Source organism: Eurosta solidaginis, chromosome 3, assembly GCF_040869045.1.
Source record: "Eurosta solidaginis isolate ZX-2024a chromosome 3, ASM4086904v1, whole genome shotgun sequence".
Classification (NCBI taxonomy): domain Eukaryota; kingdom Metazoa; phylum Arthropoda; class Insecta; order Diptera; family Tephritidae; genus Eurosta; species Eurosta solidaginis.
Genome location: NC_090321.1, coordinates 106,592,412 through 106,618,976, shown reverse-complemented (window position 1 = coordinate 106,618,976; position 26,565 = coordinate 106,592,412). Strand labels below are relative to the sequence as shown.

Sequence of the window (26,565 nt, the reverse complement as noted above, 5' to 3'; positions counted from 1 at the left end):
AATCTGTTCCTTCCTCTCGTAATAGTAACTAACTGTATTCATTACCATACTGAATTCATTTTCTACTAATTCTATCCATTATATATCTGTATATTTATTACTAATACGGCATTTATTTTACTTAGCTGATGAGGGTTCCTCTGTAGCTGAGCAGTTTTAGATTTCGACGGTTACAAACCATTGCCTTACAACGACTCGGCATGAACAGGATTAGCCTGGTTTCATTTGACGACTTGAGGGCGGTGCGGTGTCATAACGTCTATAAAAAAATATATAAAAAAAAACTCTTTCCACTCTGAACACTTTTTTTCAAAAGAAAATTTTTCTAAAATGCTCCATTTGCTTGATGGGATCATTTAAAAAGAAGTTATAAAAAACTTAAAACCTTTAAGTCCTTTAATTGGTGGTGCTGAAACGTACAAGAAGAATCATAATTTTCTACTTTCGTTTATATTTTGAAAACAACTTCTTAGTACTGAGAATAAGTACGTATATTTTTCTGAAAAAAATGTTGGGGGAACAGTTAAGCAGAATTAATGTATACGGTGGGGCCGTCAATATGGAAAAAAAAATATTGTAAAAGTAGTACTGCGGAAGTGCTTAGACTTCAGTTGTTCAATTTAAGGGTGAAGTTTATGAAACAAACTTATAAAACCTTACCCCACTTTGGCAGAGGACATGTTTGTGTTCTTTCCTGGAATAAATATTGCATGATTTTTGCAGCTCTCCCGAAAATTTGCATCCTCATTTAATAAAATATTGTCCGGAAAAGCATCATTTTGTACAAATTTAGTGATCGTTACATTATTAAATAGTAACAATAAGAACGAATGGAAATCCCCATTAGATAGGACTGCAGAAACTTTGCCATACATGCGCTCATTTCCTACTGGTGCGCTTGCTGTGTAAAATTCATATATGGTAAAATTATTTGAATACATTTTGTATTTTTATTATTGCCTAAACATGCATGTTAACGATGTAAATTCAGAGACTTCACCTTTAATAAAAATTCTAGCATTTTCGGGACTCCAAGTTTCTTAAGAAACATTACTTGCCGTTAATTTAGCATGCCCACATACATATAAGTACATACAAATCCATACAAACCTATAGTAGTAGTACTTATTTGAATGTAGGAATACTTTTTGAAGTTTTTGAATGTTGCTTAGTATTAAAAGCAGAACATACACATAAGTAGGATGGTATGAAATTTCTTTGACTTATCAGATCACAATTGATTAAAGGTTCTCAAGAAATTATGGTCTTATTATACAATGTATATCTTTTTTCAAAATATGTCATAGTCAGTTTGAATTGAAAATGTTATGCAACGAAGTTTGAAACCTTTTTATTTCTGAATTAATTTTAACCCTTATGATTTGATGCATAAAAGGTTATCCTAAATAAATTCTCTGATAATATTGTGCACTTTCGTAGGTTAGTTTTTTGAAATCTAAAGAATATCTAATACCGGTATTAATTACAATACAAGATCCCGAATTTCCCGAGGTTCCGAAATTATAAAATATTGGCACCCCTAATATAAGGTGAAGTTTTAGAATTTGTTGGCATATTCATTAACCCATTTGGCGGCACATGCTATTATTCTGAAACTAAAAAAAAAATATAAAACGTAGTTTTCGAGACCTTAGAAACTTCTACGGTGAGTACGTATATATATTGTAACGAATTTACTGGAACTCCTCTTATTCGCAACCTTCTACTAACATTCGTATCACTAACCTGTTGAATAAATAACTCAAATATTTAATAATGCAAAATGGCCTTTTTTAAAGTACTTCACCATAAAACTGATACTTCACAACCAATAGCTTGCTTAAATGAAACTGATTGTCGTGCCTCTACTGTTGCTGCCTTTTATACTCTGTGATTTCTCGTTCGCATCTTCTAGGCACTTCCATTTCCGGGATCTACTATTTGGCCATCAGCTATAAAGGTACTAGGTTTATAGCTTCTCATACGCGCGTGTATGTGTGAACACAATTATAATTGCATACTTTTGGGAGTATATCAGATAAGATATCTGCATGTGTTTGTGCGTCTCTTCTCCGCTGCGTGTACGTACATCTGTGTAGACGTAATGATTGATTTATTGATGTGCATTCAAGTCACTGCTTAGCATCGGCTTAGAGATGATAGTACCCCTCAGTGTAGCTAATATTCGAAACAATATCAGCCCAATTCTAAACCAAAATTCCGTGCGAGTTTTTCCCTTCTCCCATTCCTCGTATTCTAAATAAAATTTCCTTGTGAGTTTTTTCACTTCTCCCTTTCCTCCTATTCTGAACAATGTTCGAAAAAGCGGAAACCGGTTATGGGAGAAAAGTAGGTATTATGTATGTGAGGGAGAGGGAGATTTCTCTGCCATTTCATAGGAGTTTTTTCACTTGGTTAAATTAAAGGGAATGCATCAAAATAGTTAAAGGAAATTGGTTCTTTTAAGAAAGAACACTTATTTGTATAAATTTGTGCTAAAATATGTATTTACATTCTACCACAATATTCTCACTGTTAATACAACAACAACTACAACCACAATATTCTTTATTTTAAGTCGAAAAGTATATCATAAGCAACGGTAGAGCTCTTGGTATACATATTTGATGCAGCCATCCAGAAATTGCGCAAGGATTTTTTAATAAGGCTTAAATAGATTTTGGCATATGACGAAGGACGAATTCAACTCAACTTGGCCTTCTTCTTATGTTCCGCTGTTGATGTTGCTGTGGCACCAATTCATTACTCATTTCAGTGAATACCACATGAAATGCAATAAATACTGTGCATTGTTTATATTTTATTTCTTAATTTCTAACAAATTTCCAACAATAATTAAACTTTTCAATATTTTAAACAAAATAAGAAATGTGCAACGAAATTTCAATTGACAAAACAGCTGACTTCGAAAATTCGAAATTCCTATTCCCCAATTATTTTTCTCCCTAGGAGAACAGAATTGGAGGAATTTTTCCGCGGGAATAAAAAAATCCGCAAAAACAAAATTCCGCGAGAATATTTAGAATTGGTCTGTATATATTTTTACTAATAACATTAAAAACATTAAAAGTGCTAGAAACTTTCTTTTATGAAAAAAGGCACAAAAAAACTACGTAAATAAAGAATACCAAGATCAGTAAGATCCATGGTTCTTAGCGAGTATGTACAGTTTAGAAATTTTGCAGTAAGGTAAATAGTTTACACCCAGTAAAAGAGATTGCCCGATATCACGGCGATTTTCACAGATTTTTATATAAATGTGCTATATGTTGTTGTATGGTGCGCAAGTGAAGTGAAATGTTGGATATATCCATTTTACTTTATTCTACCCAAGATAATAAGGTTATTGGTTTCATCTGTCACTCTGCATCGTATGGCATAAACTAATCGAGATAAATAAAGATTTACATGTATCAAAATGATCACGGGGAAACAAAAAATTGATGATGCAAATTTTACAGTTGGGTAGAAAACTTACTGTAGACAAATTTTTCTTTTCCAATTTTTACCATGAGAAGGTAAGTAATAATTTTTCTAAATCATAAAATGCTTCTGCCCTCTGAAAGAGTCTATCGCATTTGTGAAAGCAACATTTTATTCAACCGTTGTTTTGCAAAATTAAGGTTCGAATAAAAAATGTATGGTTTTTATGTATTGAGCGGGGTGTCTGGGGTTCATAGCTGTCAATACCCTAAAACAATATCCTAAAAAAAAATTTGATAAGCATTTATTTTCCATTTAGCTTTATTTTTTTAACGCTGTGATAGCGAATTTTAAGGGCTTCTTCGAAAAAAGCGAGCAAAATTTGTTAAAAAACCTAACAAAATGAATCACCAAATATGCTCCGAGGGTTAATTCAATATGCCCAAGTAAAAAAAAATCACTATATCAGCAACTCCGAAGAAAATTTAATATGAAAGACAGGAATGTTCAACTTGCTGTAATGATATTTTTTTCAATATAACTCAACATTTTTAAAATTGTCATGCTTAATGCTCTTGAGCAAGTTGTTTTAACTCTTCTCACGCTAATTATCTTCATAAAAAATTTTTCAAGCAATTTTTAAAACTAACTTACTTACTTACTTAATTGGCGCTTAACCGTCTAAACGGTTATGGCCGTCCAACAAGGCGCGCCAGTCGTTCCTTCGCTCCGCCAACCTGCGCCAATTGGTCACACCAAGGGAGTTTAAATCGTTTTCCACCTGGTCCTTCCAACGGAGTGGGGGCCGCCCTCTACCTCTGCTTCCATAGGCGGGTTCCGATAGAAACTCTTTCTTGGCCGGAGCATCATCTTTCATTCGCATAACATGGCCTAGCCAGCGCAGCCGCTGCGTTTTAATTCGCTGGACTATGTTGATGTCTGCATATAGCACGTACAGCTCATCATTAAATCTTCTTCGGTACTCGCCATCGCCAACGCGTAGAGGTCCATAAATCTTTCGAAGAACTTTTCTCTCGAACACTCCCAAAGCCGCTTCATCTGCTGTTGTCATGGTCCATGCTTCTGCCCCATATAGCAGGACGGGTACGATAAGTGACTTGTAGAGTATGATTTTCGTTCGCCGAGAGACGACTTTACTTTTCAATTACCTATATAGTCCAAAGTAGCATTTATTGGCAAGATTGATTCTTCGCTGGATTTCAGTGCTGATGTCTTTGCTAGTGTTGACGCTGGTTCCCAACTAAACGAAGTCTTTTACTATTTCGAAATTATGGCTACCAACAGTAGCGTGGTTGCAAAGGCGCGCATGCGCTGACTCTTTGTTCGATGAAAGCAGGTACTTCGTTTTGTCCTCATTCACCATCAAACCCATCTTACCCGCTTCTTTTTCCAGTTTGGAGTAAGCAGAACTAACAGCGCGGGTGTTTAGGCCGATGATATCAATGTCATGAGCATATGCCAGTAATTGCACGCGTTTATAGTATATTGTTCCAGTGCGGCTAAGTTCTGCAGCTAGTATAATTTTCTCCAGCATCAAATTAAAGAAATCGCACGATAGGGGGTCACCCTGTCTGAAACCTCGTTTAGTTTCGAACGGCTCGGTGAGGTCCTTCCCAATTATGACTGAGCTGATGGTGTTGCTCAACGTCATTTTGCACAGCCGTATATGTTTTGCGGGGAAACCAAATTCAGACATAGCAGCATATAGGCAGCTCCTTTTCGTGCTGTCGTAGGCGGCTTTAAAGTCGACGAAGAGGTGATGTGTGTCGGTTCTCTTTTCACGGGTTTTTTTCCAAGATTTGGCGCATTGTGAAAATCTTGTCGATGGTAGATTTACCAGGTCTGAAGCCGCACTGATAAAGTCCAATCAATCTTTCGCACAATACACTTGAAAGGACCTTATATGCGATATTAAGAAGGCTGATTCCACGCTAGTTGGTGCATTTTGCAGTATCCCCCTTCTTGTGGACTGGGCAAAGAACACTTAGATTCCAACCGTCGGGCATGCACTCGTCCGCCCATATTTTGCTAAAAGCTGCTGCATGCGCCTTACCAAATCCTCGCCGCCGTATTTGAATAGCTCCGCAGGCAATCCATCAGCGCCCACGGCCTTGTTGTTTTTCTATCTGGTTATTGCTATTCTAACTTCGTCATAATCGGGCGGGGGGACAAATACTCCATCATCATCGATTGCAGGATCGGGTTCTTCCTCTCTGCGTGGTGAATTGCTGCCTAAATTTAGGAGAGCGGAGAAGTGTTCCCTCCATAATTCAAGCACTCTCTGGACATCAGTTACAAGGTCGCCGTTTTTGTTCCTACATGGGTATGCCCCGGTCTTAAAACCTTCCGTCTGTCGCCGCATTTTTTGGTAAAATTTTCGGGAGTTATTCCTGTGGCCAGCAGCTCAAGCTCCTCGCACTCACGCTTTCTGTTTCTGCTTTTTTCTTCTTGAAAAGGCGTCTCGGTTCTCTTTTCAATTCACGATAGCGTTCACACACTCCTCTTGTCGCGCTCGCTTTTAACGTAGCCCTGTAGCAGCGTCGTTTCTTTCGGTTGCAACGCGGTATTCTTCATCGTACCAGTTGTTTTTTCGTGATCGCCGGTAACCAATGTTTTCCTCGGCGGCAGTACGAAGTGCTTTGGAGATATGCTCCCACTGCTCCTGTATTCCTTCAGGATGAGTTGTGCTCTCAGAGAGCAGGTGTGAGAGTCGAGTTGCAAAATCATTGGCAATCTGTTGTAATTGAAGCTTTTCGACGTCTAGCTTTCCTTGTATTTTTTGTTCCTTGGTTTTAGCCGCGTTGAGGCGGATGCGTATTTTGGCTGCAACGAGTTAATGGTCCGAGTCGATGTTAGGTCCTCGGATCGTGCGCACATCTAAAACACTGGAGACATGCCGTCCGTCTATCACAACGTGATCGATCGGGATCGGGAAAGTGATTGGTACTGAATGCATGACTTCACACACCAAAAATGTTAAATCACCTGAGTGCACTCATTGATTTCAGTACATTTATTTCTGCAGTCTGATTTACCATTCTTTTCAATTGCATGCGGTGCTGATGAAATCCTTATTTCTCTGCATGATTGCAGAATTAAAAAAATGAATGCATAATTCTCGTATGAAGAAAAAATTGTGAAATACTGATTGTAGAAAAGCTCTAATTTCAAAAAGCAAATGATTTCATTCTTCAGCAGCTCTGCAACTGGTGCGTATAATTTTAGGCATATAGTGTCTAAAGTATTACCCATTTTTTGCGTAAAATTCAAAAGGGATATGTAAAAATAAAGATGTTTAATATTAGACATTTATAGTGGTCAAAGTGTTGCCTACCATTTTGGTAGTAAATTTACGATTTTTGCTTTAGAGTGTACATCTGCGGTCAAAGTCTTATTAAGTAGTGCACGTATTTAAAATATGGATTAAAAAAGTACCAGTAATTGCTTCTATAAAAAAAAACTGAATTTTTCCTTCTTATAGCCCTAAATTTGGCTGTTTACACTGCATCTCCCTTTTTATCAGAATGCTTTTCTACCTTTATATCTACTATCTAACTTATGTCCTGCATCATTTTTTACTAACACTAGATCTCCTATAGTTATTTCCTTATTGTGAATATTTTTATCATAACTAATCTTTTGTTTTTCTTTAGCTTCTTTTAATAATTTAAAGGCTCTATCCTGTGCTATTTGTAACCTATATTTAATTTCTTTATCGTAAGCCTCATAATTGTATAATGGGCTTACCGCATTTTCTTGTAAAAATTCGTAAGTCTGGGGTTTTTTCCAAAGATCAATTCGAATGGGCAATAACAATGAACTGTAGATGGGGTTGTATTGTAACAATATGGAAACTATTTAAGATACTCATCCCAATCGTCTTTGTTAATGGATATGTATGAACGCACATATTCATTGAAAGTTCTATGGCTACGTTCAACAGTGCCTAAAGTTTGGTGGTGATAAGGCGTAGATGTTTTGTGTTTAAACTTCTCAATATTACATATTTCCTCAAACAAGCTATTTTTATATTCAGATCTCATATCCGTTATTATTGTTTTCATACTTCCATAAATTAAGATGATATTTTCGAATATGGCTCTGGCTACTGTTTTTGCATGTTTGCTCTGTATAGGAATTGCAACTAAGTATTTAGTCAAATCACATATCAGAGTGACAGCGTATTCATTTCCATTTAATGATCTCGGTAAAGGTCCAATTGTATCTATTTGTACTATTTCGAACGCCTTCGGTGGTGTTTCAGTCAAAATCATTGGTTCTTTTAAATTTTTATTAATTTTATTTTTATTACAATTTACGCATTTCTTTATATATTTGCTTATATCATTTTTCATATTTTTCTAGTAATATTTTTGCCTTAATTTCTTAGTTGTACGATTGATTCCTGTATGGCCACCATTAACATGATCACCGTGATATTTTTGAAGAATCTTTTTAATTTTATCATTTTCCGTCACATGCACAACCTCCGGATTTTATGCAATTGTTAAATTTTTGAGAACTTTGGTACCTATTTCGTTGAATGTTTATACTCGAGTTTAATTAAGCAATTTGTCTCCTAAGGACAACTGTATTTTCTTAATTCCCAAATTGCCGACTTTTTCCATAAGCCTGGTAAAGAATTGGCCTAAGTCAATCGTCGCATTAACAATTTGATTCTCTACATTTATTTCATTACAAATTTCCTTTCCTTTTTTGAAATATAATTTCGGAGGATCGAAAACGAGCTGGACTAGTCTTTTTATTTCACATATATTAAGCGCTTCGTATACTATAGGGTTCTCTTTGTGACTTTTCTTCTCTTCATTTCTATTACTGATGTTACTGGAATTCTTTTTAGTTTGCGATCTTGTCGTGACTTTCACTATTTTACATGCCTGTGCTGACATTTCTTTCGAATCATTGATATCTATTCGTGACAGAGCGTCTACTACGTAATTTTATTTCCCGGCTATGTACTCCACCACAAAGTCATACTCTTCCAAATCTAATCTACTTCTAATTAATTTAGATGAAGGGTTGTCATTGAGAATAAATATGTTAAAGGTCGATGATCCGTTTTCACTGTGAATTTTCTGCCATAAACATATGGTCTTAAATATATAATCGCCCAATATATGGCCGCCATTTTTTTTTCGATCGTGGCTTTATTTATTTCGCCTTTTGTAAATGATCTGGAGGCATAGGCAATGGGTAATTATTTTCCTTCATACTCTTGACTTAGCACAGCACCGCAAGCATAACCACTTGCGTCAGTTGTAATAAAGAACTCTCTATCAAAATTGGGATATTGTAGGATATTTGGACTAATTAATGCATTTTTTATGTGGCTAAAAAATTTCTCGCAGTCGTCTGTCCAATTGAAAATTATATTTTTCTTACTAAGCCTTGTTAGAATCCTGGCGTATTCCGCGAAATTTGGTATGAATCTTCTATAATAATTACAAAATGCGACAAATCTTTTTGCTTCATCGGCATTTTTGGGAGTTGGGTAATTTTGAACAATTTTAAATTTATTTGGGTTTGGTAAAATTCCTGTACTTGTGCATTTATGTCCCAGATAAGTAACCTCTTGACTGAGGAATAAAAATTTATCGGGATGTAATTTGAAATTATATTTTCTGCAATTTGAAAAGACATTTCTTAAATTTTGTAGGTTATGTTTTTCGGAGCAGCCTAATACGACTAAGTCGTCCATGTATAAAAATGCTTGTGAAAGTTTCAGACCTGCGAATGCCAATGTCATCATCCTCTGGAATGAGTTTGGAGCTACTTTGTGGCCATAAGGCAATATTTTGAAACGATAAATACCATTATCCGCTGTAAAGGATGTGTTATCCCTTGACTTTGGGCTGAGTTCTTTGGTGAAATCCTGACATTAAATCTAGGCATGATAAATATTTCGCCCTTCCTAATTGATCCAGAATATCATTTATTCTAGGCAAAGAGAATTTATCAGCTGTTAGTTTTGTATTTATTTGTCTGAAATCAACAACTAATCTCCACCTTTTTATACTCAGTTGAGCAGAGCTCACAGAGTATATTAAGTTTGATTGGATAACGGTTGGTTGTACATATATAAAGGAATCGAGATAGATATAGACTTCCATATATCAAAATAATCAGGATCGAAAAAAAATTTGATTGAGCCATGTCCGTCCGTCCGTCCGTCCTTTAACACGATAACTTGAGTAAATTTTGAGGTATCTTGATGAAATTTGGTATGTAGGTTCCTAAGCACTCATCTCAGATCGCTATTTAAAATGAACGATATCGGACTATAACCACGCCCACTTTTTCGATATCGAAAATTTCGAAAAACCGAAAAAGTGCGATAATTCATTACAAAAGACAGATAAAGCGACGAAACTTGGTAGATGGGTTGAACTTATGACGCAGAATACAAAATTAGTAAAATTTTGGACAATGGGCGTGGCACCGCCCACTTTTAAAAGAAGGTAATTTAAAACTTTTGCAAGCTGTAATTTGGCAGTCGTTGAAGATATCATGATGAAATTTGGCACGAACGTTACTCCTATTACTATATGTACGCTTAATAAAAATTAGCAAAATCGGAGAAGGACCACGCACACTTTTAAAAAAAAAATTTTTTTTAAAGTAAAATTTTAACAAAAATTTAATATCTTTACAGTATATAAGTAAATTGTGTCAACATTCAACTCCAGTAATGATATGGTGCAACAAAATACAAAAATAAAAGAAAATTTCAAAATGGGCGTGGCTCCGCCCTTTTACATTTAATTTGTCTAGGATACTTTTAACGCCATAAGTCGAACAAAAATTAACCAATCCTTTTGAAATTTGGTGGGGGCATATATTTTATGACGTTAACTGTTTTCTGTGAAAATGGGCGAAATCGGTTGATGCCACGCCCAGTTTTTATACACAGTCGGTCGTCTGTCCTTCCGCATGGCCGTTAACACGATAACTTGAGCAAAAATCGACATATCTTTAATGAACTTAGTTCACGTGCTTACTTGAACTCACTTTATCTTGGTATGAAAAATGAACGAAATCCGACTATGACCACGCCCACTTTTTCGATATCGAAAATTACGAAAAATGAAAAAAATGCCATAATTCTATGCCAAATACGAAGAAAGGGATGAAACATGGTAAGGTAATTGGATTGTTTTATTGACGCGAAATATAACTTTAGAAAAAACTTTATAAAATGGTTATAACACCTACCATATTAAGTAGAAGAAAATGAAAAAGTTCTGCAGGGCGAAATAAAAAACCCTTAAAATCTTGGCAGATATTACATATATAAATAAATTAGCGGTATCCAACAGATGATGTTCTGGGTCACCCTGGTCCACATTTTGGTCGATATCTGGAAAACGGCTTCACATATACAACTACCGCCACTCCCTTTTAAAACTCTCATTAATACCTTTAATTTGATACCCATATCGTACAAACTCATTCTAGAGTCACCCCTGGTCCACCTTTATAGCGATATCTCGAAAAGGCGTCCACCTATAGAACTAAGGCCCACTCCCTTTTAAAATACTCATTAACTCCTTTCGTTTGATACCCATATTGCACAAACGAATTCTAGAGTCACCCCTGGCCCACCTTTATGGCGATATCTCGAAACGGCGTCCACCTATGGAACTAAGGATTACTCCCTTTTAAAATACTCATTAACACCTTTATTTTGATACCCATATTGTACAAACAAATTCTAGGGTCACCCCTGGTCCACCTTTATGGCGATATCTCGAAACGGCGTCCACCTATGGAACTAATGATTACTCCCTTTTAGAATACTCATTAACACCTTTCATTTGATACCCATATCGTACAAACGCATTCTATAGTCACCCCTGGTCCACCTTTATGGCGATATCTCGAAAAGGCGACCACCTATACAACAACCACCACTCCCTTTTAAAACCCTCATTAATACCTTTAATTTGATACCCATATCGTACAAACACATTCTAGAGTCACCCCTGGTCCACCTTTATGGCGATATTTCGAAACGGCATCCACCTATAGAACTAAGGTCCACTCCCTTTTAAAATACTCATTAACACCATTCGTTTGATGCCCATATTGTACAAACAAATTCTAGGGTCACCCCTGGTCCACCTTTGTGGCAATATCTCGAAACGGCGTCCACCTATGGAACTAAGGATTACTCCTTTTAAAATACTCATTAACACATTTCATTTGATACCCATATCGTACAAACGCATTCTAGAGTCAACCCTGATCCACCTTTATGGCTATATCCCTAAATGGCATCCACCTATAGAACTATGGCCCACTCCCTCATAAAATACTCATTAGTCCCTTTCATTTGATACACATGTCATATAAACACATTCCAGGGTTTCCCTCGGTTCATTTTCCTACATGGTTATTTTCCCTTATGTTGTCACCATAGCTCTCAACTGAGTATGTAATGTTCGGTTACACCCGAACTTAACCTTCCTTACTTGTTTCTTGTTTGCCCGGAAGGGATAGGGAAGGTACCAATAAAATAGGTCTCTTATACTATGAGGTTGATGGTTCCACAATATCATCTTGAATTAGTTTATTTACTTGTTTATTTATTTCATTATTATGTGCTTGAAGTAGTCTATAATTTTTAATATACCCAGGAGTGTTATCTTTCATATGCAACTTTTGTTTGTAAAAATTGTTGGTCGTGACTGGTTCTGTTTCTAATGAAAATATATCAACGAATTCTGAACATAATGTGTTGAGTGATTTACTAGCGAATGGCGGGAAATTTTATTCAATCTTTCTAACTTTTCTTTATTATTCGCTTTGCAGTGAGGTGTATTTTCAATTATTACATAATCCTCTAAACTTTCTGTTTTGAAGTCATAATCTTGAATGATTGCATGTTTATCTGTTGTATTTGTTATTCTTATTAAAGCTCGATTTGAGTTTACTATCGTGTTGGCTACAAAAATGCCATCAGTCAATTCTTGATGAGGTACTAATAGTTCCTTATTGTAACTATTGATATAAACCTGCCTAATTACTTCGGATCTTGCGGGTATTGTAATGCTATTAATTGTTGGTTTATTTGTCATTTGTATAACTATATCTTCTGGGTAGTCATATGGTCGTAGTATTAGGTTGTCCCCATTTTTATTATAATCTAAAATGCAATTATATTTTTTAATGAAGTCGAGTACCAAAATTCCATCACATGGGATAGGGAAATCATTTTCTACTATGTGAAATTTGTGTCGTATTAAAAGACTATCATCTGTTAGATCTGCTTTTACTGTTCCAAGTGTGCTTGTTATGCCCCGGCCAATACCTTTTAAATCTATTATCTGTGAGTTATTTATCGTGACATTACTGTCAATTTGACCCTTCTTTAATATTGAGATATCCGCTCCTGTATCTATCAGGAACATTGAAGTTGACTTATTTAGAGTGGTATTGGAAGATATGTAGCTGTTTAGATGCAAGTTGAATGTACATACTTTATTACCGTTGGAGTTTACTGTTGGAGTGGAGTTTGCTGGTTTTCCTGTTGGTTTATATTACGAAGATTGCTCGTGTTACTCTGATTAGATGATCTTGAGTGACCTCCAAAATTCAGTCCTGGGAAACTATTATTTTTTCTATTACTATTATTATTATTATACCTGTTAGAATTACCATAATATCTTCGGTTTTGGTTACCTCGATAATTATTATTTTGGTAGCTTCTTCGGAAGTTACCTGGGTAGTTACCTTGTGAGCGCGTCAGGCTTAACACTGTATTTGAATTACCTGTGACTTCAGTACAGCTATTCGTAAATTTTGAAATAGCCTCGTTCATAGATGTGAACGTTCCTGCTTGCACTATCTATTGAACTCTTTCGTTAGCCGAGTTCTTACATATAGCTTTTACAGCTGATTGTGTGAGATATTTGGTTGCCAAATCAGGTGCAAGACCGCCAGATATGTAAGCACCCTCCAACGATTTTGTTAATTTTTCGATTTCGGCAGTGTACTGGTTAGCTGTTTTACTGCGCTGTTGGAAGTTTAGGAGTTTTGCCGTCAAAACTTCTACAGATTCACCTTTAATTTCTGAACTCAACTTTTGCTTTATTGCTAGTATAGAATTTTCAGTGCTCAAAAGGTCTCTAGCTGTTCCCTTAAGCTTAGTTTTTATCATGGGGACTGCTATGGTCTCATGAGTATCCTTAATTTGTTCTAGGATATCTAGTGCGTTTAAGAAACCATATAAGTTTTCAGGCTTACCATCAAACTCAGGCATAATTGACGAAGCCGTTTTTTAAAATTCTACTGTAGTTTGTGCCATTTTGTCTTTTCTTGTTTGGTAGTTTGGTGTTTCTATTAAAATTTCTTTTTGTTTCAGTTTTTGTTCTTCTTTTTGTTCTACTTCTGGTTCCTCTTCTAAATCGGAGGCTGACTCCAGCAGGAATGTGCCAAAGTGTATTTCAATTTCTTTTTTGAATCTCGTTGCTACTATGAATTCTATATCATATCTTGCCAGTGAGTACACCAACTTGTCCCTAACGCTGGTAAAAATTTGATATCCTTGGTCTTTTTGATTGCCGTCTAGTTTACCATTTAACTGTTGTATTGTTTTTCCTATTTTGTGAAATGCTTCAACTATTATTTTGAAATGGTTTACTACTGTTTCTTCCTTTACTTTTGTCTTTTTATTAATATATTTGTAAGATTTTTCTCCTATCGTTTTTTTTTCTATGAGTAGTTTAACGATATCTTCCCATTTACCCATTGGGGATGGTAGATAAAAAGTTTGTTAAACTTTATCTAAACCGTCGGCACAGCTGGCATATCGCGTTTTTAGGAATTGGTTATGGGTTGAGTAGAGCTTCAGAAACAAATTAATGCAACTAGCTACACAGTTAATTAGAAGCATGACCTTAATAGTATCTAGTGCCTCAGTATGGTCTACTACTTGGACTGAGTTTACAACGTTTGCCGTTGGTTTTTCTATTTTTGATTCTTGGCCTCCCATCGTGAAAAAAGATATGAAGAAACATTTTTTTTTTTGTTTTTCCTTTGTTAATTTTTTGTCATTATATTAGTCTGTTCTCCCTAAAAATTTGACTTCCAACCTATATAACTCTTCAGGTGTTGTTGCAAATGGGTTCCTTACATTCCATATTGTTGGTTCCCCAGGTATATCAATAAGTTTCCAATAATATTTCAACCATGCTCGAGTTTTTTCCTCATCTACAATTTCAATTTCATTTTTAAGGTCCTCAAGTGGGCCTTTTACATAAGTTTTAATCTTCCTAGGTCTTTCCATAATTTAAAATCAAGTTTTACAAAATATTATTTTATATTTTTTTTCGACACCCTAATGTTTATATTTCTGGTCTTGGTTTTTTATGTCCTCTTTTACTATTATTTGATGCTTCTTTTTGTTTATATTCCTTAACTTCTTTATTTCCTTCTGTAAGTTAATTTTTTCTTCCCTACTTGTACTCAAGTTTATTTTTTCGTATAGCTTTGCTATAGATCTCCTACCGTTGCCCTGTTTTCCTCCCCTTTTCTTTTTAATTTGACCGGCTTCGGGAGTTTAGGTTCCTCAATTTTTTGAATCCTATTTCTCTTTCTGTACTCCCCGATTGTTAGTGGCTAAGGGCCTTGCTTGATTTTCTCGGTTGTTTTGTTTTCACCTCCTTGCAAATTTAAATTTAATCTAACTAATTTATCAAAAATTTGGTCAAATTGACTTTGATTTTGTATGTCCTCTTCTGGAAACATAACTCAATAATTATGAGAAAAAAAAATTTTTTACAGCAAAAATATAATTTTATAATATTATATTCCACTTCGCCTGCCACAGCTGCACTCGGAAAAATGTTTGGCAATTTGGAGCACCGCCCAGCACTGTCGATTTCTCGCTGCTGTTGTGAGATTTGTTGCCTTTGTTATATTTTTACGTTTTTCTTCAGGGTATTCGTTAATTTCTTCCCAATTGTCTAGCAAATATTATATTCCACTTCGCTTGCACAGCTGCCTCGGAAAAATGTTTGGCAATTTGGAGCACCGCTTAGCACTGTCAATTTTTTGTTGCTGTTGTATGATTTGTGTAGTATGTGTATATATATATAGCGCTTAGGCTAAATAATCAGCCAGTATTATCCTTGCCAATGAATTAGGGTGAATAAGCAACCAGTATAATAAAGGCAGGATCGCCATATAAAAGGTGGAAAATGAATAGTGTTTGTGAGGTGTAAGTATGAATGAGTGAATTAATCTTTATTCAAATATTGTTAGCTTATTTATACTAAATTATTCTAAACATATTCTTACATACATATTTACTTTAATTATACATACTTACATACCTACATACAAATCGACACAAATATGTTCCTACATATTTATGTTGAGTTGTGACGTCTGTGGAAAATGCAATGTCAGCAAATTTTCCTAAATGCAGATTTGGTTTAGTCGTGCGCACCCACATATTTGTGTTAAGTTGTGACGTCTGTGGGAAATGCAATGTCAGCAAATTTGCCTAAACGCAAATTTGGTTTAGTCGTGCGGTGTACACACATCTGTATTAAATCGTGTGAATTGCGCTGTCAGCAACAATAAGCAAATTCCCCTTTTGTGTTGATTAAAATTTAGACTCTTTTTGTTACAGGGTAGCATATTAACTGGTTTACTCATTTGGCATTGAAATTGTTGGCTGTTTACACTACACTATTAAATCTGAAGTTCCACAAGTATCCACACTAGCCTCCACTTTGTTTTTATTATACATTAATAATATATTTAAATTTGATATAAATGGAATACCGCAAATTTATGCCGATAATGAAACTTTTTTGTATGCAACCGAGACTCTTGATGAACTTTTAGCTAATATTCAAGCAGATCTAAAGATAATTTCCCAACGGTTTGAACGTAAGTAATTTATTGAAAATCGATCTTCCGAAAACTAGCTTTATAATATTTTTAACAATTATATTTAAAAATAATTTATCTGGATGGTTCTTGTATTTCGAGAGTGAACAGTTTAAAATACCTTGGCATTTGGTTTTGGGCAATTTAAATAAGCGAGAGCATATAAGCAAATTGAAAATGAAATAAGTATAACTGAGCTTTATGATTTATTCCACAAAAGCAAATGTGGTGTTTATACAACACCCTGTTTATGTCATATATTAACTACTTAAATCCTGTCTGGAATTTCTTCTCTGAAAAACTAACAAAAGTATCAAAAAGGATACAAAATAAAATAAAAAATTGTATAAAAGGACAGCATGTGAACTGCTGTACCAAAATAGGTTATATATTCGCAAGAATTCCATACTACGAACTTTAACAGTATTCTATAAAATAAAAAATAATTTAATAAAGCATAACTGCATTTTTTAGGAAACCTGTGTTATTTAAAATTTTTTGTATCAATAAAGACAAAAAATAAATTACTATTTAGTTACAAGACTCTTATTTTTTAGAATTGCAGCATAGTGACGTGGCATTGAGTCTACAAATTTTTGGCATCTTTCAACCGAAATCGACTCCCATGCGCTTTTTACATATTCCCATAATTGCGTATTCGATGTTGGTTTGTGTTGGGTTACTGCGACTTTGACATCAACTTACAAATTTTCAATTGAGTTTATGTCTAACAACTGTGGCGGCCATTCCATGACGTTAACCTGGCTTTCCTCAAACCATCTTTTTGATACTTGGCTCGTATAGTTCAGGTTGTTGCCTTGCTGGAACATATAAGCAAGTAGCGATTAGCCTCTGGCATATGCCAGCATGACGTCCTTGAGTATTACTTACTTACTTATTTGGCGCTTAACAGTTTAAACGGTTATGGTCGCCCAACAAGGCGCGCCAGTCGCTCCCTCTCTCTACCAACCGGCGCCAATTGGTCACACCAAGGGATTTTAATCGTTTTCCACATGGTCCTTCCAGCGGAGTGGGGGCCGCCCTCTACCTCTTCTTCCATTGGCGGTGTTCCGATAGAAACATTTTCTTAGCCCGAGCATCATCTTTCATTCACATAACATGGTCTAGCCAGCGCAGACGCTGCGTTTTAATTCGCTGGACTATGTTGATGTCTGCATATAGCTCGTACAGCTCATCGTTAAATCTTCTTCGGTACTCGCCATCGCCAACGCGTAGATGTCCATAAATCTTCCGAAGGACTTTTTTCTCGAACACTCCAATAGCCATTTCATCTGATGTTGTCATGTTCCATGCTTCTGCACGATACAGTAGGACTGGATATAAGTGACTTGTAGATGTGATTTTCGTTTCCCGACAGAGGACTTTGCTTTTCAATTGCCTACCTAGTCCAAAGTAGCATTTATTGGCAAGAGTGATTCTTCGCTGGATTTCAGAGCTGATGTTGTTACTAGTATTAATGCTGGTTCCAAATAAACGAAGTCTTTTACTATTTCGAAATTATAGCTGCCAACAGTAGCATGGTTGCCAAGGCGCATATTTGCTGACTCTTTGCTCGATGACAGCAGGTTAAGTTCTGCAGCTAGTATAAATTTCTCCAGCATTAAATTAAAGAAATCACATGATAGGGGGTCACGCTGTCTGAAACCTCGTTTAGTTTCGAACGGCTCGGAGAGGTCCTTCCCAATTCTGACTGAGCTGATGGTGTTGCTCAACATCATTTTGCACAGCCATATAAGTTTTTCGGGGAAACCAAATTCAGACATAGCGGCATATAGGGAGCTCCTTTTAGTGCTGTCGAAGGCGGCTTTAAAATCGACGAAGAGGTAATGTGTGTCGATTGTCTTTTCGCGGGTTTGTTCAAAGATTTGGCGCATTGTGGAAATCTGGTCGATAGTAGATTTACCAGGTCTAAATCTGCACTGATAAGGTCCATTCAGCCGGTTCACGGTGGTCTTCAATCTTTCGCACAATACACTTGACAGGACCTTATATGCGATATTAAGAAAATCAGCCTTCCGCGATAGTTGGTGCAGTTTGCAGTATCCCCTTTCTTGTGGACTGGGCAAAGAACACTTAGATTCCAATCGTTAGGCATGCACTCGGCCGGCATGCACTCGTCCGACCATATTTTGCGAAGAAGCTGATGCATGCGTCTTACCAACTCCTCGCCGCCGTATTTGAATGGCTCCGCAGGTAATCCATCAGCGCCCCAGGCCTTGTTGTTTTTCAATCTGGTTATTACTCGTCATAATCGGATGGGGGGATATTTATTCGATCATCGTCGATTGCGGGATCGGGTTCGTCATACCTGTACAGTAAATCGCTGTCTCCATTTAGATGAACAGAGAAGTGTTCCTTCCATAATCTAAGTACTTCCTGGACATCAGTTAGAAGGTCGCCGTTTTAGTTCTTACAGGAGTTTTCCCCGGTCTTAAAACCTTCCGTCAGTCGCCGTATTTTTTGGGAAAATTTTCGGGCGATATTTCTGGTGGCTAGCAGCTCAAGCTCCTCTCACTCACGCATCTCTGCCTTTGCTTCTTTCTTCCTGAAAAGGAGTCTCGTTTCCCTTTTTAACTCGCGACAGCGTTCACACGCTCCTCTTATAGCCCTTTAGGCAGCGTCTTTTCTTTCGGTTGCTACGCGGCATTCTTCATCGTACCAGTTGTTTTTCCGTGACCGCCGGTAACCAATTTTTTCCTCGGCAGCAGTACGAAGTGCTTTGGAGATATGCTCCCACTGCTTCTGCATTCCTTCAGGCTGAGTTGAGCTCTCAGAGAACAGGTGTGAGTGTCGAGTTGCGAAATCATTGGCAGTCTGTTGCGATTGCAGCCTTTCGACGTCTAGCTTTCCTTGTGTTTTTTGTTCCTTGGTTTTAGCCGCGCAGAATATATCTATCTACATATAAAACACCAGTCATAATTTCCCTAACCCAATGAATGGGTCCCACGCCTAGCCAAGAAAAGCATACATGACAATATTCGACTCGTCCAACCATAAAATATTGTGCCATTCGGCCGAAGGCCAATTCAAATGTTCTTTGTCAAAACACTCGTACATGCGTTTTAGTAAACAACGGTAGTTTTCTTGGACCTTGGGCACCCAGGTCGCGCTCACGCAACGCCGACGAACAGACACAACGCTTGAAGACATATTTAGTCTCAGTAGCAGCCGCAAATGGAAACTGCTTTGAGTATCTGACGACGGACTTATTTCCTCTTACCGATATTGCTGGCTTTCTTCAACGCTTTTTGCCACTTGGTTGGTACTTGATAGCATTACGTACTATTGTTAGTAAGTAACCAATGATATTTTGCACTCCCACATAAGTTTTGCTATCAGCAATCAATAATAAAAATTTGGCCAATAGCTATAGAATAACAATTAGATAAATTTTCCACAAAGGTAGTCGCGATAATATACACTTTTTATATACTTTTTCACATACTACGAAGATTTTGACTGACTAAAAAGCCGTTGCAACTAAAATATTATACAAATTTAACAAAACCAAATGGTTAATTATAATAAGTGATTAAATGTTTTGAAGCCGACTACTTAATCTAATGGATTTTTCAGTGGATACCAAAAAAATGTGTATTGACGCTTTCTCCCTCCCACGACGCTTTTTTATTAACTGCTGGAGTATACTCGCTGTGTCCAGGGTTCCGTACAATAAATTTATACTTTGGGGCCCTTTTGCAAGTCGTATTTCAACTTTATTTAGAGCTAATTATTCACTTAAAATACAATGTTTACTTATCTACATATATTAAACTTCATGTACTCCACTTCTCCTTTTGTTATTTTACTGGGTAACGGTGTGGCTGGCTTATTAACGGTCCACCCGTGTACAGTTGACGCTCCGTAGCCTCGCGTCGGTGCTTCTGCGGTTGTCGATGCTTTGCGTGCTTACTTGCGTTGACGTGCTTTCGTTGTTTTTACGTTAATTATTATGTTGGCTAGATGTTCACTCGTGTCCTGTTAGGGCTTTATTACGAGATGCGTTGGTGACGTTCTTTAGCTATGTGTTGCTTTTGATTAACTCTGAGGACGTATCCAGGAGTTGCAACTCAATCGCCCGGCTGCTTCAGCGAGCAATCCGAAGGTATCTTTCGACGGCTCTGTTCCTTTCCAGGTATTCACGCATCAATTTGAAAAGCCGGCAGCAGTGAATAACTGCAATGCTGAGGATAAAGTTGCTGCACTCTTCGTGGCATTGGAAGGGTCTGCAGCTAAAATCTTATAGACTATTCCAGAGTACGAACGGAACAGTTAAGAAGCATTGATGGCCGCTGTCGAGAGACGTTACGGAAGCGAGCATAGGAAACAGATATATCGAGTTTCAAAACCGCTACCAAAAAGCGAATGAGACTTTGCATGAGTTTGCGTCGGATGTTGAAAGGCTGGCCCATTTAGCAAATGCGGCTGCACCCGTGGAACACACTGAGAGGGTAAAAATCCAGAGCTTCATAAATGGAATACGAGACGTGGAAACGAAGCAAGCAACATATCAGAGTCCAAAACCAACATTTGCTGAAACTGTATCACATGTACTGACTCAGGAAACAGCCTCACTTTTGAGTAAGCCAGGGTACAAAGCCCATCGTGTGGAAGTAGAAAGCCCAGATTGGGTAGACACAATTTTGGAAGCACTGAAGGGATCACAACAGAAAAATGCTGGAGTTATCAAATGCGGGAAGCCAGGTCACATTGCACGTCATTGCGATGTTGATTCTATTGGTTCCAACAGCATGGGTGGTCTTAAGAACAAAGCTGGTGGAGATGAGCAGGAGTGAGTCAGATGTAAAGATCGAAAGCTAGTTCAAGCTTTCGAATGCCCCGTTATTTCTGTATACCAAACCTGAAGAAAATCGAGCAGTCTTACAGTTGGAGCATATGTGGATGGCAAGGAACGTGTACTGACTGTAGATACGGTCGCATCTCATTCTGTAATTCGATCTGATTTGGTCAACAGGAGAGTAAAGCCATTACTTGAAGCAAGATTGCGTACGGTCACTGGCGAGTATAACCAAGTACAGGGAGAAGTGGTATGTGAAGTCTTAATTAGGAAGGTCATGGTTCTACACAATTCGTTGTGGCAGAGATCGTTGATGAAATCATATTGGGAGTAGATTTCTTAGTTGACCATGGCATCAGGATAGATATGCAGAGAAGGATTATGCGCTATAAAAACAAGAATGTACCAATTAACTTCTGTTTGGATAAAGGGCTTAGCAGTAAGCGAGTACCGGTGTAGGAGATTCGACAAAGACCACCAAAGTCAAAGGCAGTAGATCCTGCAAAGGTTGATGGAACGAATGGGCCAAACAAATCAAAATCAAAGGTACCTGCGAGGAAAACACTGGTATTAACAAACCCTAATAGACACACTAAAATCAACGAAAGAATTTACCAGAAAGAATGCAAGGGTGGGTTCAAGCCGGCGCGCAATACTGTTGTGAAATGTCTGAACGATACTGATTATGCGAAGCCAATCTGTCAAGCTAATGCTCTTCAAAGTAGTTCAGTGGCCAAACAACAGAGTGTGAGGCAACGCACTAGGATAATGTGTAGTAAGATGCAACACAGGTACGGCGAGAACAACAAGTCGGAAAGTTTCTTGGTGGGAGATTTGGTAGTGTTATACAACCGGCGGAAAATTGTTCATTCAAAATTTCAATGTAGCTGGGAAGGAAGAAGTAGTGAAGCAGATCAGTGATGTCATCTACCGTATACAAACAATTGGGAAACCACGAAATAGAGGGGTGGTTCATTTGCAGAGGCTAGCAGCGGTTAGATCGAGAAATTTTTCTGATCGGGACGATCAGACTTAAGTGGAGGGCAGTGTGACGAATATCAGCATCACTAAGCTGTTAGCTAATAATCACGAAACAACAAAACACATGAAGCAACCACTCTTATGTACATGTACACATTAAAACTAGCCATACTTATGTACAAGGCAACGAAGAGATATCTCACACACACAGATGTAGTCATCAGCCGAAATAGTTACTCACACATACACACGCGTATGGCTATAGGAGAGGCGTGGACTACAGATATACATGTATATAACTGGTAACTAACCAAGCATGAGCTACAACTGTTCGCGAAATTACTAGACTATAGGAGAAATGGGTGAACGAGGAAACCGGGAGCATAAAAGCAGCGCAAGCTGAGTAATAACGATTCAGTTTTGATATAAACACGGTATTGGTTTTTAAGTATAATTGTGAAGTACTACTCCCAAAGTAAGCTAAATAAATACCAGATTGCAATACTGAATATTTTAGTGTTTTATTCAACAGTTTAGCGATTCGAACGTTATCAGAAGTTTTCAAATAAGCGGAATGTCCCAAAATTCGTTCCAGTATGCTGTATATTTGATATACAGATAAATAAATAAATAACACAGTCTATGGTTGTTCTAATAGGAGCAGGATGGCTGCAATTGGATTTCTCAAAATATCACGTAGCTATACAAACCAATTAACTTACGTGTAAACATATGGACCCACTTCATCCAGGATTGGCTTCGATGCATTGTTCAAAAATTCATTTGCATTTGTAACATTATATACATATACAGATATTTTTGGCTCCACTGGGGGTTTAGCCCACCACCCAAAAGTTTGACTTCCCGGCCGTAGTGCAACTTGGTAGTTTATAACTAAATTTATAAGCGTTGTGAATTCACATGTTACCAAAATTCCAAGTATAAGAAGGCATACTGCAATAGCTATCGTAATCCCTGGAAGAGAATTAAATATTAAAAATATATTTAGTATATGTTTACGGAGATTACAATACCAAGAATATTAAGAAGTGTATCAAATATATACATATGGGTGTTCCGCGAAAGTGTCAACTAAGAGAGAAAAATTGAAGTTTTGTCTAGGAAAATTGTATAGATGTCTACGACACAAAATATTGGCCCAATTACTTGGCGAACATAATAACTGTTACTGAAACATGCTTAGTTACATAAATGTAATATTGCTAGTATAACATGCTCGCAATGAGTTTTGAATTCGAAATAAAAAAAGACAGTCTACACAACTATTGTGATTGTAGCAGCGTAAGTGTGACAAGAACGAATTTTAATTTAGGTACCCAACAGGTATTTCTGTAAATGTTTTTAAAAGTAGCTTAAAGTAAACTTGCTGTGTCACACGATATACATATAAGCGGTTTCAATATGAAATATATTTAAATTTTTTCCAAAAAACATTTTGTAAGTGTTGAGGGTAAATGTTTATAAATATTTTAACTGTGAAAGTAAATTGTAAATGTTTACAAAAAACCATGAACAAACAATTTTTTCAATTTGGAAATTTTTAAATTATTTTCATAAACAGTTATTGTATGAAAAAGAATGGCTGCATTTAAACCGCTTCTTGAATTCTCCAAGAATGCGTTAGAATTGCAGCTAAACTTGATTCAATGTATTTATGAAATTAGGAATTTATATACATATGTGTGTACATTTATTATACGTATAAATTATTGAAATAATTCATTGAAATAAAAATTATCGTTTAGAAAAGCATTAGAAAAATATTTATAAAAAACTTTATATTAGAAATTTTTTATAAGCTTACATTTATGAGCTTATAGGCAAGGAGCCGTTTCGATTATTTGACGCTTATTTCTAAACGATTTATTAAGGTTTTGTAGGCTTAATGTTATTTTGAGAAAGCTTATTAAAAGTTTACATTATGTTTACTTTGCTTGTTGGGTAATATATCGGCACTCTGGCGTTTGTGAGTGTACCCGCCTTTAATAACAATATGTATTACATATATTCTAAGTTACGTGGACATTTTTCGTTTAGCTCAAGCTTCAACAAAACGTCCATAATATTGAAATATAGTTCGCAAAACAATAAGGCAAGAAGCACATGATGCGTAGCGTCATAGTCACGTACAAGATATTTCTTGTAGCTACGATTCAAGATCTGCACCCTTAGCTATTTCCAAGCACCACTACAAAAAGGAAAATATTTCTTGAAATCAAATGAATTAATTAAGGCTAGATTCGCTTTTGATACAAAAAATTCGCGTGTGTTTTTGGTATTGGTAAATAAATTACATGTCCAGCGACAAAGAACTGGTATTGCTAAATTTTCTTCGTCACGGTAAGAAAACAAAAGTAAAGGACAATTTTGGGCACATCCATATGGTTGGAAAAACTCCAATAAAAGATTATTAATCTGCGCAAAGGATTTGTCTGAGGATGATAAAAAAGTTCCGGACATTTAAACACGTTTAAGGATTTGATTATGCTGCATACGTGCGTGTGTTCCTCCAGAAAAGGGGCTTATGAAAACATTAAGGTATGTGTATAAAAAAGGCGTTCTATTGCATAGAGAGTTGCTCAAGTCATCCTAACTCGACGAAATCGTCAAAACGCTTGCTGGCAGCACTTGGTGAAAATATAAAGGAACACTGTTGACAATGTAGAAATCAATTGACCCGCCGATGTTGCGCTGCTCGTCGCCAACATGGGTTACATAGCAGTAAGGAGCTCCTCCGTGACCACTGCTAATCGCTCTTGCTCAACTTCAATCTGGATACTGTAGTAGGTTAACCTCCTACTCGTCGTGCATGCAGTATGTCCTCACAAGACATAAACCATCAGTGTGAAACCAGCAGCAACTTCTTTGTCGTCCAAGTTCATTAAAACTGCTAGATTTCTCAGCCTCCCGCTAGAGTACATTAATGTCAATGTCCTGAGTTATCGAGCCTTTTGTAATAGGGCAAGGATTGCTATAACAACAACCCTATTCTGCTGCCAAATTCGGCAGGTTATATGAGCACTTCTACAATCGGATCTTTTCATCCATCAGTAGAAGAGATTTTTGTCTGAAATACTACAAGCACCAAAGAGATTCTCTAGAATTTATTGAGGGATACCTGATCCTGCCTCCCTGCCAAGTCTTCACATGTCCATTCAAACTAACATACGAATGATCTGAATGCGAAGAAGTGAGAGTACTGTAGATTTCATCTCAATAGTTCTCAGACGGCCGCCGTGGTGTGATGGTAGCGTGCTCCGCCTACCACACCGAAGACTCTGGGTTCACACCCCGGGCAAAGCAACATCAAAATTTTAGAAACAAACTTTTTCAATTAGAAGAAAATTTTTCTAAGCGGGGTCGCACCTCGGCAGTGTTCGGAAAGCACTCCGAGTGTATTTCTGCCATGAAAAGCTCTCAGTGAAAACTCATCTGCCTTGCAGATGCCGTTCGGACTCGGCATAAAACAAGTAGGTCCCGTCCCGCCAATTTGTAGGAAAAATTAAAAAGGAGCACGACACAAATTGGAAGAGCAGCTCGGCCTAAAATCTCTTCGGAGGTTATCGCGCCTTACATTTATTTTGTTTTTTAGTTCTCAACTAACACAGTTGCTTTTTTTAAATTATGTCAAGGTATTGTAACTATATCGTTTTATTCGACAGGATGTCTTTATTTTATTTGCGATATTTAGTTTGTCTTACGAAATTGCAACTTGTCCTTTCGGCTGGCGCAGGAAGAAGAAGGAAATCAGTGAAGTTAGCTGCGCTTCCCTCTTTTTGACATTTTTATATTTTCTTTTATACTCGACATCCTATGCCAGGGTTGCTATGTACAGGGTTGCTTATATGAATAAAACTTAAAACTAAAGGTGACATTACTAACTTAAGGTGACATTACAACTCGGCCAATCTGACATAATGATTGACCTAAATCAATTAACATTTCATGTTGAGGTAGTGTGACCGGTTGCCGTTGGTGACTGGACATTATTATTATTTTTTTCTATGTTCCCATTGGTTGGCGAACACCATTTGCGACTTTTTAAAGCTTCAACCACTCCATCATATGGTAAATGTGTCAATTGGCAGTTATTTATATCTCTGATGATGTAACGGTCATTTGGCAATGATTTATGGATAACGTATGGTCCTCTATATTTCTGAATAAGTTTCTTGTTGGTTCAGACGGTTGTATCAGTGGGCCTTATAACTACGAAGTCTCCAACTGAGTAGGTCTTGGCAGGGACACTGTTTCTCAAGAAGTATCGTAGATCATATTCCTGGGACCGTTCTATGTTTTTAAGAGCGTCTTGTCGGGTTTCGCTAAGGTTCCTAACATCTTCATTTGACAACTTTTCC

The 26,565-nt window shown here is 36.9% G+C and overlaps 1 protein-coding gene across 1 annotated transcript in view; it reads right to left on the bottom strand.

The window, feature by feature from the left end:
- emp (epithelial membrane protein) overlaps positions 1 to 26,565 on the bottom strand; it is a 631,372-nt gene that overhangs the window by 389,688 nt on the left and 215,119 nt on the right. The window contains exon 3 of the mRNA XM_067772914.1: positions 22,909 to 23,161. Coding sequence (XP_067629015.1) covers positions 22,909 to 23,161 — 253 coding nt within the window. The remainder of the gene's footprint in view (positions 1 to 22,908; positions 23,162 to 26,565) is intronic.